At 43.7% G+C, this 22,119-nt stretch overlaps 1 protein-coding gene across 1 annotated transcript in view; it reads left to right on the top strand.

The window, feature by feature from the left end:
• Window positions 1–19,602, top strand: part of OCRL (OCRL inositol polyphosphate-5-phosphatase) — a gene marked incomplete at its 5' end in the record, with an annotated part of 57,227 nt that extends 37,625 nt beyond the window's left edge. Inside the window, 9 exons of the mRNA XM_044682946.1 lie at window positions 2,220–2,330; window positions 2,838–3,003; window positions 4,114–4,349; window positions 11,596–11,619; window positions 14,820–14,936; window positions 16,210–16,294; window positions 17,900–18,027; window positions 18,770–18,881; window positions 19,040–19,602. Coding sequence (XP_044538881.1) covers window positions 2,220–2,330; window positions 2,838–3,003; window positions 4,114–4,349; window positions 11,596–11,619; window positions 14,820–14,936; window positions 16,210–16,294; window positions 17,900–18,027; window positions 18,770–18,881; window positions 19,040–19,164 — 1,104 coding nt within the window. The remainder of the gene's footprint in view (window positions 1–2,219; window positions 2,331–2,837; window positions 3,004–4,113; window positions 4,350–11,595; window positions 11,620–14,819; window positions 14,937–16,209; window positions 16,295–17,899; window positions 18,028–18,769; window positions 18,882–19,039) is intronic.
• Window positions 19,603–22,119: the final 2,517 nt, after the last annotated feature.

A 22,119-nucleotide genomic window follows, 5' to 3' on the forward strand; every position in this document is an offset into this window, starting at 1 on the left:
ATAAGCATTTTATTAATAAGGAGAGAGAGAGTAAGATCAGGTCTCTGATTTCAGCCCAGCATGGTCACCTCCATGCTGTGCTGCTGCCTGCCAAGCGCCAGCCCAGGGAGTCAGTCTGTTCAAGAGCAGAAGTGAAAAAGCCCTCTCTCGTTCCCACACTTGTATTTCATTTCATTTCATTTTATTTATTTATTTTAAACCCTTACCTTCTGTCTTAGGATTAATACTAGGTATTGGTTCAAAAGCAGAAGAGTGATAAGGGCTAGGCAGTGGAGGTTAAGTGACTAGCCCAGGGTCACACAGCTGGGAAGTGTCTGAGGCCAAATTTGAACCCAGGACCTCCCATCTCAAGGCCTGGCTCTCAATCCACTGAGCCACCCAGCTGCCCCCATCCACACTTGCATTTTAAACCCCACTAGCCCCTCCCTCTGTGGTGATGTTGCACATTGATATTCATGGTGATGCTGATGCCAAGGCTAGACTGTACTTGGGACCAACATCCCCTAAATAATTTACTTCACACATCTGGATTTAGGGATGTGACTGGAAGAGTTAGGGATGTGTGAATTGGACTGTGCCAGGTTTGTTTGGGAGAGGAAGCCTTCTTTTTTTAATACCTCATATTTTGGTATAAATATGTATTGGGCTATTAATATGGTAGGTGGCTTAGTGGATAGAGCACTGGGTCAGGAGTCAAGAAAACCTGAGTTCAAAGCCAGCCTTATACACTTGATAACTGTATAACCCTGGGCAAGTCATCTTAACCTTGTTTGCCTCAGTTTCCTTGCTTGTAAAATGGGCTGGAGAAGGAAATGGTATCTCTGCCAAGAAAACAGTAAATGGGGTCACAGGGATTCAGACACGACTGAAAATGACTTACCAACAACTACCCCATGCCAGGTACCACAAAAAACAAACGGTCCCTGCTCTCAAGCCATTTATATTGTATGGATGGTACAGCCTTTACAGAGCTATGGTAATAGAAAGGCATTTGGGCCTGGGAGGAGACAAGGAAAACCTTCGGTAGAAGGCCGTACTCAAGCTAGACCTTGAAGAGATCCTAAGAGGCCTAGGTGAAGAGAGACAGAAAGTGCCAGCCTTGAGGGATAGACTGGGCAGCATTACTAGCAATGCAGAGTTCAGGTTGGGCCAGTTTGACTGACATAGTAGCCCCACTTGCAAGAAAGTACTCAACTCGTCTGTGAAACTATCCTACTCACTCATTCAAGTAACTGCCTTGACGTTAATATTCTCCTGTTAGCTAATACTTTTCCACTAGCATGTTTCCTTTGGAAGCTACCAAAGCCATCTACTTAATCTTTTCTTTTTGAGGCAAATAGGGTTAAGTGACTTGCCCAGGGTCACATAGCTAGTGTCATTTAGCTGCCTCTACCTATTTATTCTTTTTTTTAACCCTTACCTTTCATCTTAGAATCAATACTGTGGATTGGTTCTAAGGCAGAAGAAAGATAAGGGCTAGGTAATGGAGATTAAGTGAGTTGCCCAGGGTCACACAAATAGGCAGTATCTGAGGTCAGATTTGAATCCAGGACATCCCATTTCTGGGCCTGGCTCTCTATCTACTGAACCACCTAGCTGCCCCTGTGTTGAATAATTTGTATGAATTCACCTAAATGAAGAGTCTGGACTCAAACTCAAGGGTCCTGACTTCATTTTTCCACTCTACGCTATTGCCTCTCTTTTATCATTATCATTTATTATTGGTGTTATTATAAATAATATTGAGAATAGCAGCAGATACGTGTAATCTCCATCAGATTGCTTTCCATCTCAGGGAGCAGGGAGAGAGGGAGAGAATTTGGCTCAAAACAAAAATGAAGGTTAAAAAATAGCAACAACAGCAGTCATAATAAGCAGCAGCTAAATTTGTACCAGTTGTTGTCCTGGCTTATCTGCGACATCACTTTTGCCACATGGCATATTTCTTTTATTCAAGAATTAAGCAACTTTTCTCCCTGAGTTGTTGACTTATCAATTTTCTCATTCATTTGAGGTTTGAATTTCCAGAAAAGCAGCTAGTTAATTGGTAGCCACCAATTAACTTTTTTTTTTTATCTTAAAGCTTGTATCCGTAGGGCTCAGTGTCATTCAAGCATTTCTCTTAATGATCGTTTTGGGGTTACTTTAAGCCTTACTGTCAAGGAGGTATGGGAGGAAGACGACATATTAAGCAGAATGGTGCCCCATTTTTTTTTCAGGTGAAGGTTGTAGATGACCGAAGATACCGGAAGGTATTTGAGGACAGTGTTCGTATCATGGACAGAATGGAAAATGATTTTCTTCCTTCATTAGAACTCAGCAAGAGGGAAGTGAGTTGGGTCATGTTCCTTCTTTGTATGTTGTATATAATGACTAGCCCAGAGGAAACTGTGATGACTTCTCTTTCAAAGATTCGCGGTATTTCTTATTCTAACAGTTCAAGTAGAAACCCTGAAGCTAGATTTGGGGTTGGAACAACTGTTGATAGGTGATCCTGGTGACAGTTAAGCTTTTGAGACACCAAATGATGGCCTGGAGAAATAGCAGTGAAAAGGGTCATCCGGTTAGAGTTGTGCCAAGCAACATACCTACCTGCCCCCTTTATTCCTCTCCTACTCCCACAACCGAACACACACACAGCATCTCTTCATGTAGTCAGTCATAGGGTGAGCCTCAGCTAAGAGTGAGCCAAGTGGCAGAGGAAGTATGTGGGAGGGCATAATCCGGGCAGAGTCCAGCAAAGTCTTGCCCGTTACCTAGAATCTCTCTGAAGTTGTTGGATTAACTTTTTCCCCTGTTGATGACATGGATCATTTATGCTTTTTCTCATTCTCTAGTTTGTATTTGAGAAGGTGAAATTCCGTCAGCTCCAGAAACAGAAATTCCAGGTCACCAACAATGGCCAAGTGCCCTGTCATTTTTCCTTCATCCCGAAGCTCAGCGACAGCCAATACTGCAAGCCCTGGCTTCGGGCTGAGCCCTGTGAGGGCTACTTGGAACCAAGTGAGTTCCTTCCCTTGTCTTTGACGCTCGCATCATTCACTGTCTCATCAGGATCTCTGGGCTTGTCTTTCCCTTGTTCTTTCTAGCTATGGCTCTTCTTTTTTCATTTCCCTCATGTTCATGAGAGGTGTTTGATGTTTCTAACCTTCCTCCCCACCCCCACTGGCAGGTAACTCTCTTGGAGGCATCTTATGATGCCTGTCATATCATTAGCACTTCTCCTTTTAATTGTCTTTATATTGCTATCCCTTCATCCTTCCCTAACAAACCCAGCCCTTCTTTGTAACAAAGTTAAGGTAAACAAAGTGACACACTGATCCTGTCTGATAGCATGTGCCTTGTCCTGCATCCATAATCTACCCCTGTCTTCCAGGAGGAGAAGGGGAGGTGGTACATCCTTTTAATGCCAAGAATTGGTCATTATCGCAATATTAACACTGTGATGTCAGCATTGGTCTGATGCCTTTTAATGATGTTTTCCTTTACATTATTGTGATCGTTGTGTATATTCTCCTGGTTCTGCTTAATTGGGCAGATCCTTTCTTATTTCTCTGTATTCCTTATATTTGTAATTCCCGAGAGGACACTAATGTGCCCTTATGTTCCTATACCAGAATTTCTTCAACCTTTACCAGTCAACAGATGCCTACTTTGCGTTTGTTACCACAAAAAGTGCTCCTTTGGCTATTTTGGTATTAGGACCTTTCCCGATTTGTCTTTGACCTCCTTGGGATACATATCCAGGAGCCCCATTAAAAGGTTTCAGTGGTTGAGCCACTTTTAATACACAGTTCCCCCTGGAGTTGACTAAGAGTTCCCAATCATTTTTCTAGAGCAAGTGGACTCATTCTGAGGCCCATTCACAGTACATTAGTGTGCCTCTGTTTCCACAGCCTGTCCAACATTGTTTCCATCCTTTATTATCTCTGCCAGTTTGCTGGATGTGAGGTGAAACCTCTAGCTTGCTGTTATTAGGGATTCAAAGCATTTTTTCATATGATGCTTAATGACCCATGTTTCTTCTTTTGAAAAATTAATGTGTTGGGGATTTTTATTACTTTCTCTCTGAAAGTTAGCATAAACAAGTTCTATTTGGGTGTCTCACTTCAGATGAGACGGTCGACATTTCCTTGGATGTCTATGTCAGTAAGGACTCAGTGACACTCCTGAATTCAGGGGAAGATAAGATCGAAGATATTCTTGTCCTTCACCTGGACCGAGGTAAAGATTACTTCCTGACCATCAGTGGAAGTTACCTCCCAAGCTGCTTTGGCACCTCCTTAGAAGCTCTGTGCCGAATGAAAAGACCCATTAGAGAAGTTCCTGTCACCAAGCTCATTGACCTGGTAAGGAGCATTCCTAGAAGAGGGGCATTTCCCATGCTTTACTCATCTCCCTGTTTTTGTCGTCTTGTACTGACCTTTGGTGCTATCCGCTTTTGTTACCTCCTGCCTTGGTTTAATAACAAAACCCCTTTATTCTAGGATGACCCCAATGCCAGTAGACTAGAGAGAAGCAAAAGGTCCTAATGTGTAGCCAATTCCGGGCCAGGAGTATGATTTGACAATACCAACCCCAGTAAAGGAAATGAAAGCCTTCCTGTTTCAAAGAAAACACTTTAAAAAAAACCTTTTACCTTCTGTTAGTATCGTTTTTAAGACAGAAGAGTGGCAAGGGCTGAGAAAGCGAGGTTAAGTGACTTGCCCAGGGTCAAACAGCTTGGAAGTACCTGAGGCCAGATTGAAACCCAGGACTTCCCTTCTCTGGGCCTGGCCTTCTAGTCACCATGCTACATAGCTAGGCTGCCCCATATACTATTTTGAGAAGTCTCACAACAGCCTTATGGGGTAGGTATTCATTTACATTCAGCCTAACTCTGCTCCCAGGGCAGAAATCCTTTCTGCAGGTACAAAATGGAGAAAGTAACTTGCCATACATCTCATAACAAATTCATGGCTGAGCCCAGATGAGAAATAAGGGCTCATGAGCTCCTGGGCTCTTGTTCTGGGCACACAATTTCCCATCTCTCTAATGAATACAGGTATGTTTGTGGGGTAAGGACCACTGAATTTGTGACCTGGTGACAAAAGAGAGTTAATGTTTCTGAAACCACACTCTGATGAAGATCATTATGAATGTCATGCTTATGTATAATATAATAATAAGAGTAATATAATAGTGTAGATAATAATATCAAATGGATAAAGATTTTAATAAGGAACTTTTCTACTCTAGGTAAATGTTAGGTTTTTTTCTCCATACCTCTTCTGGCGCTAACAGAGAACTCTTGCTCTTGACCCCAAGTAAATAAGGCGAAACAATGATCAAACATGGCATGAACCTTCCAGCTTGAGCATTTGACCCAGCCATGTCAAATGGTGGGCTCTTCTAACAATAGCAGCAGGCGGCAGCACAAGGGCAGCCTAGTTGTCTGTGGGTACCCTGTTCTGTTGCCATGGTATTTGTCACAACCGTGACTCAAATAGATGAAAATCCTTCAGACCAATCCATGCATTCTTCCTGAGAATATATTTATTTCCCTCGTGCCTTCTGGCTGCTGCAAAAGGGTTCTTTAATCCTGTTTGACAGAGAATGATTTCCCTTAGTATTTCGGAGCCCAATATTTCTGATTACTTCTCACAATACCTGTGTTCTTCCATTGCTGTATCACAGTCTTTCGCATTAAATACTTCACCATTTAGAAGGCCAATGATACCATTTAATAAAGCTACTTTCCCAGCTTTATTTTTGATTGACAAAAGATACAAAACCAACCCACAGTGACATACTACTATATAGGCACTAATTCTCCCCTGAAGCTCAGCTACCACAAGGAGACCCAGCAGTAAAATGCTATTGGGTACTAGAGTGAAGCCAGCAAGTATAAAGGGCTAATACCAGGATGGAGGGCTCTGCAGAAAGGCCTCTTCCATCCTTCTTTGTATCTAACCCCTGCTTGAAAGGGAAATGGAGACCCGAAGCATTTTATAGAGTTCTGGCTAAAATGTGTGCATAGCTGCAACATGCATTTAGTCATTCTTTCTTCTTCGTGTGTGTGTATGTGTGTGTGAGTGTGCGCACGCACATGCATATGCACCTGGGGTGCAATGGTTAGTGATTCAAATATGTTTGGCAGCAAAGAGTAGATCTAAGATGACCTTGGAGCTGCCTTGAATACTCACATTCCTATCCCGTACTGACTTGCTTCAGACCTCGTACAACATTTTCCCTTCATGTTCCCAACCACAACAAGGTGGTTAAATGTCGGGAGATAGAAGTAGCAAAGGCTGGAAGATGGTGTTGCATTATCCCTTTTAAACGTCGATGCAGGGGGCAGCCGGGTGGCTCAGTGGATTGAGAGTCAGGCCTAGAGATGGGAGGTCCTGGGTTCAAATCTGGCCTCAGACACTTCCTAGCTGTGTGACCCTGGGCAAGTCACATAACCCTATTTGCCTAGCCCTTACCACTCTTCCGTCTTAGATTTTGTTACTAAGACAGAAAGTAAAGGTGTTAGAAAAAGACAGACAGTGAAAGTGCCCCGTAATTTTTTAAAGACTCTTCTCCTCATCCTTCATTTATTCAGCATGCACAGGATACACAGTGTATTAGGTGAAGTCTCTGTAGCAGTGCCTACGTTTTGGTCAAGCAATGATGATATGTGGGTAGCTAGGTATGCATTATGGTTAAAGTCAGATCTGTGGTTAAGATTGAGTTGATTCCCCTAATCTTAACATCCGCCACATTCCTTGAATTATGCCTGACGTGTTCAGCAGTTTGTCACTCTGCCCTGGCAAATCTGTGTGGCACAAAGCCAGGGGCAGGAACTTCTGCAGCTTGGGGTTAAAAAGAGATTTGTTTCAATTTCTCAGAGGGCTTCTTCCAGTCCTTGGACTTTATCGATTACAGAGCTAATCTCAAAATCATACAAGTTGGTATTATAGATGACATGCAGGTAGACCATGCATATTACATGAAGGAATTGGGTAAGTTCAGCATATTAGAAAGCTGTGGAATTAGAAAGTGATTCTGGGGCAAATGAGGAAGTTTCTGATTTAAATCAAATCCAGTGACTGGAAGAGTATGGATTACTTGCCCTAGGAGAGGAATACAGCCCTTTTCCTAATAGAAGTAGGGGAACAGTTGGAATCAAGAAGTGTAAATGCAAAGGAAGTCCCAGGGTTGGTACTAGAGAGGGAGAGGATGTTGTTACTCACTGGCCTTTTTTTAAACCCTTGCCTTCTGTCTTAGAATTGATACTAAATATCAGTTCCAAGGCAGAAGAACAGTAAGGGCCAGGCAATGGGAGTGAGTGATTTGCCCAGGGTCACACAGCTAGGAAGTGTCTGAAGCCAGATTTAAATCCAAAACCTCCCGTCTCTAGACCTGACTCTCAATCCACTGAGCTACCCATCTGCCTCAATAGTCTCTCTAAATAAGAAAGAGGTGGATTATGGGAGTGCCCTGAGGTCCACTGACAGGAGTTAGCTTTCAATCTATAAGACACCTGGAATGCTTTGGAGGGTACATAACGTGTTCCTAGAGCATGGGGAACTGTCTTCCCCTCCCCCCCAATAAGGCTGCAAGCTCCATGAGAGCAAGAACTGGGAGGGGGGGATTGCTTTTCTTTTGCATCTTTCTGTATCTTTAGCACTTACCACAGAGCCTGGCAAACAGTAGGCATTTGATTGACTGGCAGAAGGAGCAAGGCCAGAAATGAGCAATTTGATGAGAAGGAACAGGATATCATCTGGGCCTGTGGTTTCCTTAGTATAGAGAACTCCTGGCTGAGGACACTCCCCTTGCCAATGCATGTTGGCTCTCAGTTACCTAGAACAGTGGGAAGTTAAGTGGCTTCCTTGAAGTCACAAGACCAGTGTATGTCAGAGTCAGGCCTTGAACCATATAGGTCTCCCTTACTCCAAGGGCAGTTCTCAGCAGCCCACTATGCCAGGTGCCTCATGACTGGGAAAGGTGGGGAATCTTATAGTAAACTAGAAATGAGATAACTAGAACCTGATAGAAAGATCTGATATGAGTCATTTGGGGGACCAAGAGAAAAAAAAAGGTTGAGGAATAATTATCGAAAGCATTTCAGGGAGAGGTATCCCTTAGGAAGAAAATAAGAATAAAAAAGCATCATGAAGCAGTCATAGTGTGACTCAGTGGATTGAGAGCTAGGCCTAGAGATGGGAAGTCCTGGGTTCAAATCTGGCCTCAGACACTTCCTAGCTGGGTGACCCTGGGCAAGTCACTTGATCCCCATTGCCTCATCCTTTCTACTCTTCTGCCTTGGTTCTAAGATAAAGGTTGAAAAAAAGTATTAGGAGTGGGTAACATCCTGGGAGTTTAGAAATGAACTTCGCTCAAAGCCCTTTAGTATCTACCTGCTCTTTCTCTGACCTACCCGAGCCCTTATTCCCCACTTCATATGTAGCTAGTTAGAGACCTTTGATTTCCACTAGCTTTTCTGCTTTTTTTTTCATTTTGAACTCTGATTCATGTTGTTTGAGTATGAGACAGAAGATGAGATTTCAAGCATAAGATACTGAACACATCCCATAAGTGGCTCTTTAGTAGTCCACAGTCCAGTGGCTGGGCAGAGAATGGAGACCACTTAGCCCTTCCTTAACACAGTTGGTCTACCCTTCCTTGGCTAAGTGAAAGAGACTCCTTGTCCTGTAGCCATTTTCCCCTTTGCAAGTCTGAGGCCAATACTGAACTTCTACTCACCTCATCCATTCCCAGAGGGGTGGAATCTTTTGAGAACAGCTGTGCTCCTCCTCCACCTCCTCCCTAAGATTCAGGCCCCAAGGTCTAGCAGCAGTCTGTTCATTCATTCATTGATTTCAGTGTTTCTATACGTTCCCCCTCCTGGCTTACTTCCTCCCAGCCCCCCAGGCCTAGGAGATTAAGGAAAATTTAAAAGCAACAGAAGCAGATGTTTTATTCCAGGAATCTAGAGAAGAAATCAAGCCCTTGGTCCCTTCAGTTCTTGCCCTTTTTCCCACCCACCTGATCCCTTATTTCACACTCCATATGGGTACAGTTCTATCCTTCCAACTGGTTTTCTTCCTTCCGGCCTCTTCCTCTTTTTAATCCATCCTACATTCCATCACTGGATTAATATTCCTAAAACACTGCTTTAATCATATCACCCTCTAGCTAAAAATGGTCCCGGGCTGCCCATTGTCCACAGGCTATAGTTCAGACAGCTTAGTTTGGCATGTAAGGCCCTCTGTATTATGGCTTCAACTTACCTTTGAAATTAGTCAGATTGGCCTTTGGATATTGCCTCGGACAGAAGTCTCTGCCTCACACTTTTGTTCTTGGTCATGCCATTTCTCCTGCTTAGGATGGCTGACCCATCCACTACCCCCATGAAGACATTACCATCACAACTAAAATGCCCTCCAGATGATGAAAGCGTTGGGTTCAGAGTCAAAGGATACCAGTTCAAATCCCCACTCTCCCAATTCCTAGCTGTATGATCTTGAATGAGTCATTTCCCCCTCTCTTTGCCTCAGTTTCCCTCTCCTAAAATGACAGAATTGGAGTAGGTGGCCTCCGAGGTCTTTTTTGGTTCTAGACCTCTGATCTCTTGTGACCTTGAATATATTTACCTCCCCTGCCTGGGCCTCAATTTCTTCCTCTATACCAGTGGTTCCCAAACTTTTTTGGCCTACCACCCCCTTTCCAGAAAAAATATTACTTAGTCCTCTGGAAATTAATTTTTTTTCATTTTAATAGCAATTAATAGGGAAGATAAATGCACCTGTGACCATCACCGCTTCCCTGGATCACTGCAGCACCCACCAGGGAGCGGTAGCACCCACTTTGGGAATCACTGCTCTATACCATTAGTGAATTGTTGATCTCTGAGGTCCCTTCCAGCTCTGGTTCTTGGATGGCCCTCCTCAGAAGTCCTAAATCATCCCAGTCTGCCTTACCACTCAGTGGGCACTTACTGACTGGGACCATTAATCATTAGAGCTAGTATATGTCGTGTCTGAGGTTCTTTTAGTTCAGGGCACAGATCTTAGACAGCTTTTCCTTTCCCTAATGTAACTGGTACACATAATAGGCGTTCAGTATTGATTGGCTCAATTCATTGGTGTAAATGCCCTTGGGATCTTGTTGGGCAAGTTTTGGCTACAAACAGTATGTTCAATGGATGTCTTCACACCTAGCATGGACTTGTGAGAGCAGGAATATGAAGGAAGTCAGTCAGTCACACCTAACTGGTTTTCCTTTTGTTGTCAGACAACTGCTGACTTTGTACAAGTTTGGATGGAGTGTCTCCATTATCAGGCCCGGTGGTTGGGTTCCCAGGGCAACTCCCCAAACCATATTTAATGAAGGAACCTGAAGGAAGGCTAATGTTCTACTGGTACTATAGAACTGATACCATGTCTGACACTTTGTGGGGAAATTTATCCAGAATTCCAATTTGAGATGCTTAAAACCCACTTGCCCCACAGTTTAGCCAATGCAATAAGACTCTCCCAGCTCCAAGCTAAGAATGGAAACTACAAGAGAGCTGGGAGGAACCGTTCGATTGGGTGAGTCAGTTTGGGCTGGCTCCCTATTTCTCTCTTTCTTTCTTATTTTGAGAGCCCTTGCCATTGACCTGCCTGCTTCTCTTTCTACTGTTGACTCCTGCTGCTTACAACTACAGATTCTCTTCTCTGGCCCAGTATGAGAACCAACAGAATGGTTCTCCTATGTTCTTCCCTACTTCTCTGTACCTGAAAAAAAACTCCCAGCCCTTTTGCTATTTTTTAAATTTCTTTTTGCTATTTTCTAAGGATTTTTTTATCATGAAAGAAATGAGAATAACAAGGTTAGTTCCTCTTTTGGTTGGCTCCCTGACTCCCTTCTCTTTTTTCACTTGGGCCCTGAATAGAAAGACAAAGGAGCACATAAGTGAAAATGATGAATTTTGGGGTACTTAAAGGACTGAAATCGCATTAAATGCCCAAAGTCAGTGAGCTTATTGGGTCACTGGAAAGAGGGAGGACAAAGGGATTGTGTGGGCAAGACCAAATTTGGGGCTAGAACAGTAATGGTAGTCAGGTTTTGGGGAAATAGGAATGACCCACTGGTGGGTCTTCCACCTTTCTTCTTTCCATTTCACTACTTCCTTGGTTCTGCCTTGGATCAGCACTGGAGTTGAGTAGAATAGATCAGCAAAAATATGGCCTTTGATAGGCAAGAGGGAAAGAGGGCTATGTGGTTATGGTCAGATACTCCCAAGTAGCCATTTGTGTATGGACTGTTGTCAGGTATTACTGATAAATATTTCTCCATTAAAGAAACAAATACACATTTTTTCACAATAATTTCTCTGAGGAAGTTTCCCTGGGACTGATTCCTCTAGTGTACACAGAAAAAATACAGCGTGTGTGTATGTATGTATGCGGCATGTTTGTGTGTGTATAAGGAATTGTGCTACATGTTTTCCACTTACAAAGTATTTAAAGAATCCATTTGTTGGGAGATCTGGTTAGTTTTTGAAAATACTGATTCTGCTTCTATTTCTATAAATTCTAACCCTTTCCCGTCAATAACATTCTTTTCCTGCTCCGCTCTCAGGGAGAAGACAGCTTCATAGAAAAGGTAATGCAACGGTTTGGTGGCTTTCGAACTTCTGTGAAGTCTTTTCCCCTTCCTGGTTAGCCCCTTGCTCCTGCATGTGTCTGAAGTAAAGAAAAGACATTAACAAATAACACATATCTAGTCTTTGTGGCCCTGGTGCAGAAGAACGGTAGGCCTTGAAGGTTCTAAGATGCCAATTTTGTAAAATGAGATGTGACTTTCCCCAATTTTTGAAAGATTTCTGAAAAAATGAAGGCAGGGTCAGCCAGTTGAGTTCCATCTTCATGGAGGATAGAACTAGAAGAAATGAGTCTCTCTATCACTACCAAAATTGAGTTAGGTTATCCATAATTGTGAGGGGTCATTCTGGAAGAAGCCGCCCATTTAGTTGTCAAATCTTCATCCGTTCCTAGACGTGTCCCAGAGATGGGCCAATAACTGTAGTAAGAGACTATTTGAGGCAAAGCTCTGGGCCTCCCTCAGCCCATATCTGATGAGCGATACTTAGAATTTTTAATAACATCTAGCAGGACATCAGCCTGCAACAGTGATAGAGTTTTATTATTATCGCATGGCATTGCAAAGATGTCATCTAAAGGGAAGCCACAGCATGTTTGTTTTGCTTTTGGAAGTTAAAATAAGGTTAAGAATAGATTTAGGGGGGTAGCTGGGTATCTCTGGATTGAGAGTCAGGCCTAGAGATGGGAGGTCCTGGGTTCAAATGTGGCCTCAAACACTTCCTAGCTGTGTGACCCTGGGCAAGTCACTTAACCTCCACTGCCTGGCCCTTACCACTCTTCTTATGGAAGGTAAGGATTTAAAGAAAAGAAAAAGAATAGATTTAGGAAATTTTGAAACTAAACATGGCCTGCCTTCACATGTGTAACTGATATATAGTTGTCTTCTCAGAGTGGAAGAAAGGCAAGAGGGAAGGAGAAAATTTGGGACTCAAAATTTTAATGTTAAAAAGTAGTGTATGTATATATGTATGTATATAAATGGGGGGAAGGGAGATGGCATTTCTAGGATTCTGATCTATGAGTTTAGAAATGGAAGCACTGACATCTTACTAACCTTTGAAACGGCCATTATTTGAAAGAACTCCGTTCCTGGTCCTCTCCTGTTTAGCCTGCTCAGTTCTTCATCTTGTATGTTGGCATCGATGCCTTAATGTCAGTAATACACCTAAAACTCTCCATTGTTTAATCAGAAATAGGCGCATAAGAATCAATTCTCTGTATTTGATTTTAGGGAAGAAAAGTAAATATAAGCAGTTTCCAAGTTCCTTCCCACATTGTACAATGAAAAGAATTATTGCTCAGGCATTCAGCCATGTCCATCTCTTTGTGGCCCTGTAGACCATAGCATATGCCAGTGCTCTCCATAGGGTTTTCTTGATAACGATACTGGAGCTATTTGCCATTTCTTTCTCCAGTGGATTAAGGCAAACAGAGGTTAAGTGACATGCTCAGGATCACATAGTTAGAACATGTCTGAGGCTGGATTTGAAGTCATTTTCCTGAGTCCAGACCCAGCATTCTATCCACTGAGCCATCTAGCTGTCTTCAAGGCAAAGAGAGGTTAAATGACTTGCCCAGAGTCACACAGTAAGTTAGTAATCTGAGGCTGGATTTGAACTAGGTCTTCTTAACTCTTGGCCCAAAGCTCTAGTGGAAAGAGTACCATATTTATAGCCAGACTTGACTTGCTTGGATGAATCACAACTTCTCTAGGCTTTCTCCTCATCTCTAAAACAAGGGAATCGAATTAAATGACTATTAAGGTTTCATAAAACTCTAAATGTATGACCCTAACAATAGTCTCCACTAGGAATCTCTCCAGGTATATGAACTTGATTTAATTTTTTTTTGCTTTATTTTCAAACAATTTTCAAATCCAGTTTAGTTATTACTACCTTGGATGCTATCACAACTCGGTTTTTCCTCCTTTGTTTTTGTTCACTTTCCCTTGATAATTTGCCTGGAGACCACCCTGATCCCCCTCCCCCCAAAGCACCACGCATAAAGGAGAAGCAAGCAGAGCAAGAGCAAAGGGCCCCTGGAGAGAGAGGCTTCTGGCCCCAGATCCTAAAACAGTGATGGGCAACGTTTTGAGCTCGGTGTGTCAAAATCTGCCCAAAAACCAAGCATAACTCAGCTGGTGCGTCACTTTGAGAAAAAAAACATAATTTCACAATATTTATAGTTTAAATAACAAAAATGTATAATTGTAATATAATATAGGTAGAATTGTCATCTATAGTGCACAGAGTGTCTACATGACACTATAGCAAATGTCATCTTCGGCATGTGGCCCCATACTTCTTGTGTCATTGAAAATGGCTACACATGACACGCGTGTCATAGGTTGGCCATCACCATCCTAAAACTTGCCCTGGACTCCTGGCTCCTGCATTGACTATTCAGCCCTGCTGCTTTAGGCCAGTGAGGCTTATTGGGTTAATTATCTTAAATCTGGACTCCCCTCCTTCCCCTGGCCTAAAGCATTCACTCTCTATATATATATAGTATCTGGAGTAGGAGAAGATACCCTTTGAAAGTCTCTAGTGAATTAGTTTCTTGAGCTTTTCAGTTGGTGAACTGAAGTCTACTGGGGTTCCCATCCCTGCCACAACTGTTCATGTTTAAGATCACAAAAAAATTGTACCCCAAATTAGTGGCAACAATGGAGCTGGTTTTCATGAGCTCTCCATGGACAAAGCTTAAATTTGTCAGTCTTCAGAGTATATAAGCTCTCTTAGTATTGGCATTTATCGCATGCTTTCTTGTTAGACCCCTACTGGTCCATAGACCATGCTGTGACTAGCTGTAGAGACCTGATGCTCGATATCCTCACCTTGACATAGCTTATGACATAAAAGAGATGGGTCTCCCAGAGGTGTAGAGATGTAGCTACAAAGTACCCCCTCCACAGCGCCCGGAGAACATGCCCCTACAAACATTAGAAATTCCAACGTGGCGATGCTAAAGACACGTTCAGGCAATTTTTTTCCCAAAAAGGGGCAGGAGAGCGAGTGGCTGTGTGTTTCCATCAGGATGAGTCTGGTGGGAGCTGAATGAGAATTGTTCAAGATGAAAGAGAAGCCATCTTGATACACAAAGGAGTAGAATTCTGGAGGGAGTTAAAGTAACAACTCTAAGAAGTCTCTTTTACCATGCAAAGTCCTTTGATTCTTATCCCTTTTTTGCCTTGATAATCAGGAGAGTCCTCTTCTGCCTTTGGCTCCTCTGGAGGGGAATGCCAGCGAGAGACCCCTTCAGATTCCCAAAGAAATCTGGCTTTTGGTGGATCACTTATATAAGAACGGCTGTCAACAGGTGAGTGGGAGGAGGTATCCTCGAGCCTTTGGAGGGAGCTGAGTGCTGGGTGAAGTTAGGATACCTTCAGTTTGTGTAGTTGTTACTTTGCAGAATGTCTTCTATAGCCATGGTTTCATTGGAGACAGGAAGGCGCTTGCTCTTCCTCCCAGTTTACATTTAAGACTGAGATTCAGGGGAGATAGCTAGGTGGTTCGGTAGATTGAGAACCAGGCCTAGAGATAGTGTGCGGGCCTCAGGCACTTCCTAACTGTGTGGCCCTGGACAAGTCACTTAACCCCTGTTGCCCAGCCCTTACCATTCTTCTGCCTTGGAATCAATATAGATACACACACACATATATTCTAAGACAGAAGGTGAGGGTTTTAAAAAAAGACTGAGACCCAGACTGGGGCTAAGTAATTTGCCTAAAATGCCACAGCGTCAGTAGCAGAGTTGAGGATTGAACACAGGTTTTCTAGATCCCAGGTTCTTTCTCCTCTGGCCCCAGAAATCAGCTTCTGGAACATTACTTTTTCTGTCTGGCTACTACTTTAAGAGCCCCAGCAGCATTGAAGTCAGAACGTTTCTTTTAGGTTGACCCCAGGATCTCTAGTAGAGAATAATCTCTCTTGAGCCAAAACCAGACCAAGGGGGAAAAGTTTCCTGTAAAACTCTTTTCATCCTTTAGTAGCATGAATAATGTATAATTCTACTTTTTTTCAAAACCTTGCCCTCTCTCCCCAAGTTGAGTGCTCAGAATTGTAGACCTACCTAAGAAGAATTGACTTTTCTTATATTGATTTATTCTTCTTATATTATTTCTCAGCATCTTCGACAGACTGGAATGAAAATAATTTTCTTGTGCTGAGATCCAGCCTCTGTCACATAAGATTATAGAGATAATTTCAAAAAAAGTTATACTTTTTCTCTCTTTTTTTTAAACCCTCACCTTCCATCTTAGAATCACTACTGTGTATTGGTTCCAAGGCAGAAGAGCATTAAGGGCTAGGCAATGGGGGTTCAGTGACTTGCCCAGGGTCACCCAGCTAGGAAGTATCTGAAGACAGATTTAAACCCAGGATGTCCCATCTCTGGGCCTGGCTCTATCTGCTGAGCCACCCAGCTGCCCCTGCTTTTTCATTATGTACCCCAGTGTTCTCCACTTCTGTGACCAATACAAATGCCACCTCCTTTTATTCCTTACCACTGTTTTCAGCTGCCGACTGATCTCTGTAATGCTAGAATTTCTGGGATTTGGTGTGTTTCTCTTCACTCTTGACTTCTTTGATAGGAGGACCTATTCCAGACTCCCGGAATGCAGGAAGAGTTACAGCAGATCATCGATTGTCTGGATACCAGCATTCCTGAGACAATCCGTATCCTTTTCAACACAGGCTTAGACAGCTGAATAATCCCCGGCTCCTTTTCTCACCTTCCCTTCCAGCTTTGTAGTTAGGCCTCCATTCTCTCACTGGATGCCATCTTGGATGTCTCTTTGGCTTGGTTTTTCCCAGCCATTGAGGAGCTCTTCATTTCTCGCCACACTGGGTTCATTTGGAGAGAAATTCAGTAGCTTGAATAAGAACTGTAACGATTCTGGAGGATGGGGCCCACAGCATGGGCACTGCTCTCCTTCAGGCTGTTAATCTCTATAGCCATCAGATGGTAGGTGCTTTTATACACACCCTTGTAAAGTAGGTAATGCAAAGGTTATTCCCATTATATAGGTGAGGAAACTGAGGTTCTACTGCAGGGACTTAATTAAGATCACACTTTAGTAAATATTCAAGCTAAGAGGTGAACGGAGCCCCTGTTCCCAAGGAGCTAGGATTTGATCAGCATAGAGAACTCTCCTTGTGGGATGTACTTCCACCAGTACCAGGCACAAGCCAGATATGATGGCCATCTGTGGCTTCATATATAAGCCTCCTAGACAAGAGGGTGGCACAACTAGTATCAGAAGCAGGGCCTAATAAATACAGGTCTTGCTGACTTTGACCCCAGCACCATCTACCAAGCTCTGCAGCCTCTAACCATCCCTGCTAGGAATGGAAGAGACCCATGGTTAGTTTGTTCAAATGTGAATTGGGATCTCATAGACTTGAGGGGTTTCTTAAACCCTTACCTTCTGTCTTAGAATCGATACCAAGTACCACTTCCAAGGCAGAAGAGTGGTAAGGGCTAGGCATTTGGAGTTGAGCGACTTGCCTAGGGTCACACAGCCAGGAAGTAATTGAAGCCAGATTTGAACCCCAGTCTTCCCAATTCTAAACTTGGTTCTTTTTCTACTCTATCCACCTAGCTGCCCCTAAATGTAATTTATTGTTATTATCAAAACCCTTATTTTTTCTCTTAGTAACAACTCTAAGAGGGAAGGGCAAGGGCTAGGCAATTACAATTAAGTGACTTGCCCAGGTTCACACAATTAGGAAGTGTCTGAAATCAGTTATGAACCTAAGACCTCCCAATCTTCAGGCCTGGCACCCTATCCACTGAGCCAGCCAGCTGCCCCAATCTCACAGATATTTTTCTAAAAAAAACCCTTACTTTCCAACTTAAAATCAGTACTGTGTATTAGTTCCAAGGTAGAAGAGTCATAAGGGCCTGGCAATGGGTGTTAAGGGACTTGCTCAGGGTCACCCAGCTAAGAAGTATCTGAGGCCAGATTGGAACCCAGGGTCTCCTGTCTCTTGGCCGGGCTCTATCCACTGTGCCACCCAGCTGCCCTCTCTCATTGACTTTAAAAACCACTAACCCTGAATGTGAGCTAAATCTGGTCCCGATCAGGTCTTGTGTCTGAAGGGCCCTAATTTTCAAAGTTTTCAGAGGCAATAAAATGTGAAATCCCAGTGAGGATCAGTGTGTCATGACTAATAAAGAAGAAACCATGCAGGAGCTCCAGGAAGAAGTGGGCACGTGACCTAGCATATGTTTGTGGCCCTCAGAGTTATGCATCTGCCCCTTGACTCTTGTTTATTCAGCTGGCAGCAATCACTCCGTGGCTGAAGCACTCCTCATCTTCCTGGAGGCCCTTCCAGAACCTGTGATCTGTTATGAGCTGTATCAGAGATGCCTCGACTATTCACATGACCCCCGCCTCGCCCGACAGGTTGGTTCTATTCATCTGAGGCAACGATCACACTGGACTGGCCTACCCTAAGGGGCAACTTTTTGACCAAGTCAAGTGGGCAGCCTCACAATGGCTCACATATAGGGCTGGTTTTTTCACGGCAGGGCACTCAAGTTGAGAGTTTGGATTCTTAAGGCTCAGGACTTAAATTGTATCCTCCTCTATCCTCTGCCTCTTTCCAGTTAGCCCATTTTTGCTTGCAGAAAACAGAGCGAGGTAGCTAGCCTTGGATTCCAGGGCAAGATTAGGGATGCCCATTTATACACAGAGTTATGTCTGCAGGTCTCATTTGAAGTGGATGAGAGCTGTTTTCTCCCATTGTTGTTTGTTCTTAATCCTAGAATAATATTATGGATTAATGAGTAACAGTTGAGAATATCTGTATGTTTCTGAGTAAGACCAGTACAAACCAAGGCGAATAACTTTATGCCAGCCATGCTAAATGACATTGGAGAGAAACCATTTGGCCCAGTTGGTGTTTTGGCACCACAGGGTGCCAAAGGGAAGGTGGAAATGAGCAGATTAACACAACATTCAACTAAATGTGGTGACCGAAAGGAAATTGGGCTTACCTCCCGTGTGTTGGTCTGGAGTAAGTGGTGGGTAGTTGTAGACCAAGGTGAAGAGAGGGCGGAGGGTGCTGTAAAATTTCCAGGTAGAAGCAGCTTCTTGACCACTGCTCTATTTCCTCCCTCCCTCTTCTGCCTTGTTTTTTAAACAGGTGGTTTCACATCTCCCAAGGTGCCACAGAAGCGTTTTCCGGTATCTGATGTCTTTCCTCCGGGAGCTCTTAAAGCACTCTAAAGCAAACAACGTCAACATCAACATGATTGGTAAGGCCCTTTTGTGGTTGTGACTGCACGTGTTTTCCTAGCTGCTCTCTGATCTTATTGGACCAGGGCACCCAAGGCATTCTTTTCCTCATCGTCATCCCACCCTCTGGAATTCACTCACTAGGAGATCTGCCCTTTTCCCTCTTCTTTCTCTCCAGCCAACCTCTTTTCTGGTCTCCTGCTACGGCCTTCACCTAATCTGATGGTGAGACAGACTGCCAACGATCGTCAACATGCTATCCAGTTTCTCCTCGGGTTCCTGCTTAGCGGTGACGAAGACTAATTCTCCTCACCTTGCGTCCTCCACCCCCTTCCCAAGGTTCTAGCACGGAGGATCACTAGCTTTGAATATTAAGAATTAGTTGAAGGAGTTTTTGCCACCAGGAGAGTTTCATGGCTTTGTAGCTGCTGGCTATTGAAAAATCGACAGTTTACAGTACTTAGAGGAGTCTTCTAATAACTCCTCCACCCACCAGAACACAAATTACTGGTCCTGATTCATTAGAGAATTTTAGACTCAACATGTTGCCAAGCCAAAGTTTCCACATTTTGGTAGTTACATGCTTTATCTTTATGGAGCAAAGAGATCTGTATTAATACTCCAGTGTTCTCCCAATCCGTGTGTTGCCCAGCTCTGACTGTCCTGTCTGTGCTTAGCACCCTAGACTTGGGGTCTGAGATGTGAACATTCTAAGCTGATATGCACTATTGCTTTAGATGAGATTTGTATCTGTCTGTCATTCATCTGAAGCATATTTGGTTCTTGTCCCTGCCCCTGTCCCCATGCCCTGATCCCGTCTCCCCATCTCCACCCCTTGCTCCAATCCTTGGCCCCTGCCCCATCCCTACCCCTCAACCAGTAGCATCACTTTGGAGAAGGTCTGGCTGGGTAAGGCTCCTCGGGTGACTTACTTGTTTCACTGCCAGCATGTGACCATCACGTGCCTTTGTGCACTTTTACTACAGTGGCATTTTTGTGTCTCTTGCTATCTATCCAGAAGTCTGTTCATGTGCCTCCAGTGGCTAGGGCCATCCTCCCTTCTCTCGAACCATATCCAGCAACTGAACCTTAGTGACTACTGGAAAATGAACTTAGTTCTCATGTCCTATTGGCCTCAGAGGCCTACAACCAAAATGAATGCAACCTGGGTGCCGGGAGGTGAAGGTATGTGTATATATGTCTTGTGAGTCCTGTCTGGGAGCAAGGGTATTGATCTGTTTTTTTCTCCTTCACATATGAGGAATTGCTGGCTCTGGGAGTCCTTGGAACCTACTCCCCCTCTTAGAACCTCATCTTTCTTCCCAAGCAGCACTTATACACCATAGGAAGTATTGGGGCTAACTCCAGCTGTCTTCACTGGAGATGACCTTGAAATCCTCAGGAGCCTTGACATTCATCTTCGGTACCAAAGGGCAATCAGAATCCCCCTGCTCACAAAGAAATCTGCTCCTTCAAGAGTTTGTGGCTGGTGTAGACAGATTATTGGGTTCTTCCAGTGTAGCATTCAACCACCTTTTCAAGTACTAGGTCAAAGAGGCAACAGTTTACCAAAATGACTTTGGGGCCAACAAAGCACCTTATTTCCTTGCCTTTAAGATCTCTCTGAATTGTTCGTTAAAAATGGACCAGTGGTTTTTTTGGCTTAACCTCTATTAGTAAGCAAGTTGGTTGCCAACCATTAATCGAATTGCCTGATGTGAACCACCCCTCCCCTTGAGAGCCACAATAGGAAGTGACTCATTCTTGCCTTTTCTTGAAAATGAAATTAGAGGTGCTTAACGTGTACAGTCCTTTTATTACTCAGGTGCTATAGGCACTTGTTCCTTTAGCACTCCCGATGGAGGGACACTAGAAGCCATGCCACTGAATGGCTCTTTGATCTCTTGAGAATTATTTTCATGACATGGAAGAAACGTTAGTCTACCTGACTGAGAAAGCCAATCTGATTCAGCCCATTCTTTGGAAATAAGAAGTTATCAGTGCCAAACAGTTTGAAAGATCTGTTAGCTCTCAGATAATTTTTTTGTTTCAGTTGGCTAATGGAAGACTGGAATCACATGGTCTCATCCATTTCCATTGGTCCAGAAAGTTGAGGAGGTTATAGGAATTAGGACACGTAGTGTCAAAGGGCAGGAAAGGATCTTTCCCAGACCAGCTTTCTGCTATGTTGTCAACCAGGAATCTCAAGGGTCAGCAAGGAAGTGTGGCCACTGGCTATTTGTAGGTAGCAAGTGTGTAGCCACCAAACCTACTTTATTTCAAGATCTAAGTACCAAGTGGTTTCTCTGCCTCAATCTGTTCTGTAGCTCTGTCCATGAGATGTTACCAGAGCTGAGGGTTTTGGACAATCCATAGGTAGGTAGGGGGTTTAGGGGAAGGGAGAAGAAGCAAGAGGTGAAAAGTCACTTCCCTCTGGCCGGCTTGGTCCAGGCTTCCAGCCTCCACTCCCTAAGTATCTCCCACTTCCTAAGTACCTCGTTTGTTCATCCATTATTGCCTCCTCCAAAGGTGGATGCCACATCCTGCTGGTGGGGAGAAACTTTGCATTTACTGTTATTGTTGTTGTTTGTTATTGTTATTGTTGTTGTTGTTGTTGTTGTTGAAAAGGGTTCTAGCCCTTGGGGCTTTGTTTTCTCTTACTGTTTTTCATTGTTTTGACTCTTCCTCCAAAATAAGTTTTTGTCTTGTTTTTCCCCAAGGGGTCTTAGCTGCTAGTGGGTCCCCTTTATCTTGTTGGTATCTTTTTTATTATTATAATTTATTGGAAAACTCTTCATTCCCTTGAATAAATCTGTGTTGTACAACATTGAAATCTTGGAATGGAAGGGCTAAAGGGGGTGGGTGGGCAGGCCAGGGGGCAGACAGCCTGGACTCTCCCTGCCTCTGAAGGGTCCCATCTCATAGGCTGGACTCCTTGAGTAACTTAGAATCTCCAGACTAGGATTGAGGGGGACTTTAAGGCTCTTCTAAACAAAGCCTCCTTTTTTACAGCAGTCCCAAGAGGGCTGCTCTAAGGTCACCTGGCCATATGGTGAGCTGCTATAGCACAGCCATCTAGAGAGCAAGAGAGATGTAGTGGAAGGAGGACCAAACTTGGAGTCAGGTTGCACCAGAGTTCAAATCCCATGTCTGACATTCATCCTGGCCAAGTCTCTCGTCTCTAAAAAGGAAATCATATCTTCAGTACCTCCCTGTCTCAGGGGGCTTTCCACAGTCGAATGAGAGAGGATATAGAAA

This window comes from Gracilinanus agilis, chromosome X (genome assembly GCF_016433145.1).
Source record: "Gracilinanus agilis isolate LMUSP501 chromosome X, AgileGrace, whole genome shotgun sequence".
In the NCBI taxonomy this organism is placed as follows: Eukaryota; Metazoa; Chordata; class Mammalia; order Didelphimorphia; family Didelphidae; genus Gracilinanus; species Gracilinanus agilis.